This window comes from Myotis davidii, unplaced genomic scaffold, assembly GCF_000327345.1.
Source record: "Myotis davidii unplaced genomic scaffold, ASM32734v1 scaffold512, whole genome shotgun sequence".
NCBI lineage: Eukaryota > Metazoa > Chordata > Mammalia > Chiroptera > Vespertilionidae > Myotis > Myotis davidii.
Genome location: NW_006284323.1, coordinates 1,331,518 through 1,332,243, shown reverse-complemented (window position 1 = coordinate 1,332,243; position 726 = coordinate 1,331,518). Strand labels below are relative to the sequence as shown.

Sequence of the window (726 nt, the reverse complement as noted above, 5' to 3'; positions counted from 1 at the left end):
ACATATATATGTTCTCTCTCTCTCTCTCTCTCTCTCTCTCTCTCTCTCTCTCTCTCTATATATATATATATATATATATACATGCTCTTATATCATATATATTTTATGAATGTACAGGGTGTCCCCAAAAAATGTATATACACTTTAACAGGTGATAGTTAAAATTTGGAAATGAAATGTGTTTTAATAAACACTGCCTTTTAATTATTCAAAGTGTGTGTATACATTTTTGGGATAATATATATATACATACATACTAGAGGCCTGGTGCACGGGTAAGGTCCCTAGGCCTGGCTGGTGATCAGGGCTTATTGGGGCCTTCTGGCTGCTGGCCGGGGCCGTCCTTCCCCAGCACCCAGAGGGCTGGCAGGAGGAGGCCACACACACAAAGGGCCTGCAGCTCAGGGCAGGCACACGGAGGACTGGCAGGAAGGGGCCGTGCACACAGTAGGCCTGCAGCTCACAGGCAGGCACACGGAGGACTGGCAGGAAGGGGCTGTGCACACGGTGGGCCTGCGGCTCATGGGCAGGCAGATGGAGGACTGGCAGGAAGGGGCTGTGCACACAGTAGGCCTGCAGCTCACGGGAGGCACACGAAGGACTGGCAGGAAGGGGCTGTGAACACAGTAAGCCTGCAGCTCACGGGAGGCACACGGAGGACTAGCAGGAAGGGGCCGTGCACACAGTAGGCCTACAGCTCACAGGCAGGCACACAAAGGACTGCAG

The 726-nt window shown here is 51.8% G+C and overlaps 1 protein-coding gene across 1 annotated transcript in view; it reads right to left on the bottom strand.

Annotated features, from left to right (window-relative positions):
• LOC102768485 (keratin-associated protein 12-2-like) overlaps positions 1-726 on the bottom strand; it is a 4,259-nt gene that overhangs the window by 3,141 nt on the left and 392 nt on the right. The window contains 2 exon segments of the mRNA XM_015568858.1: positions 356-404; positions 407-615. Of these exon segments, the coding sequence (XP_015424344.1) occupies positions 356-404; positions 407-615 (258 nt within the window).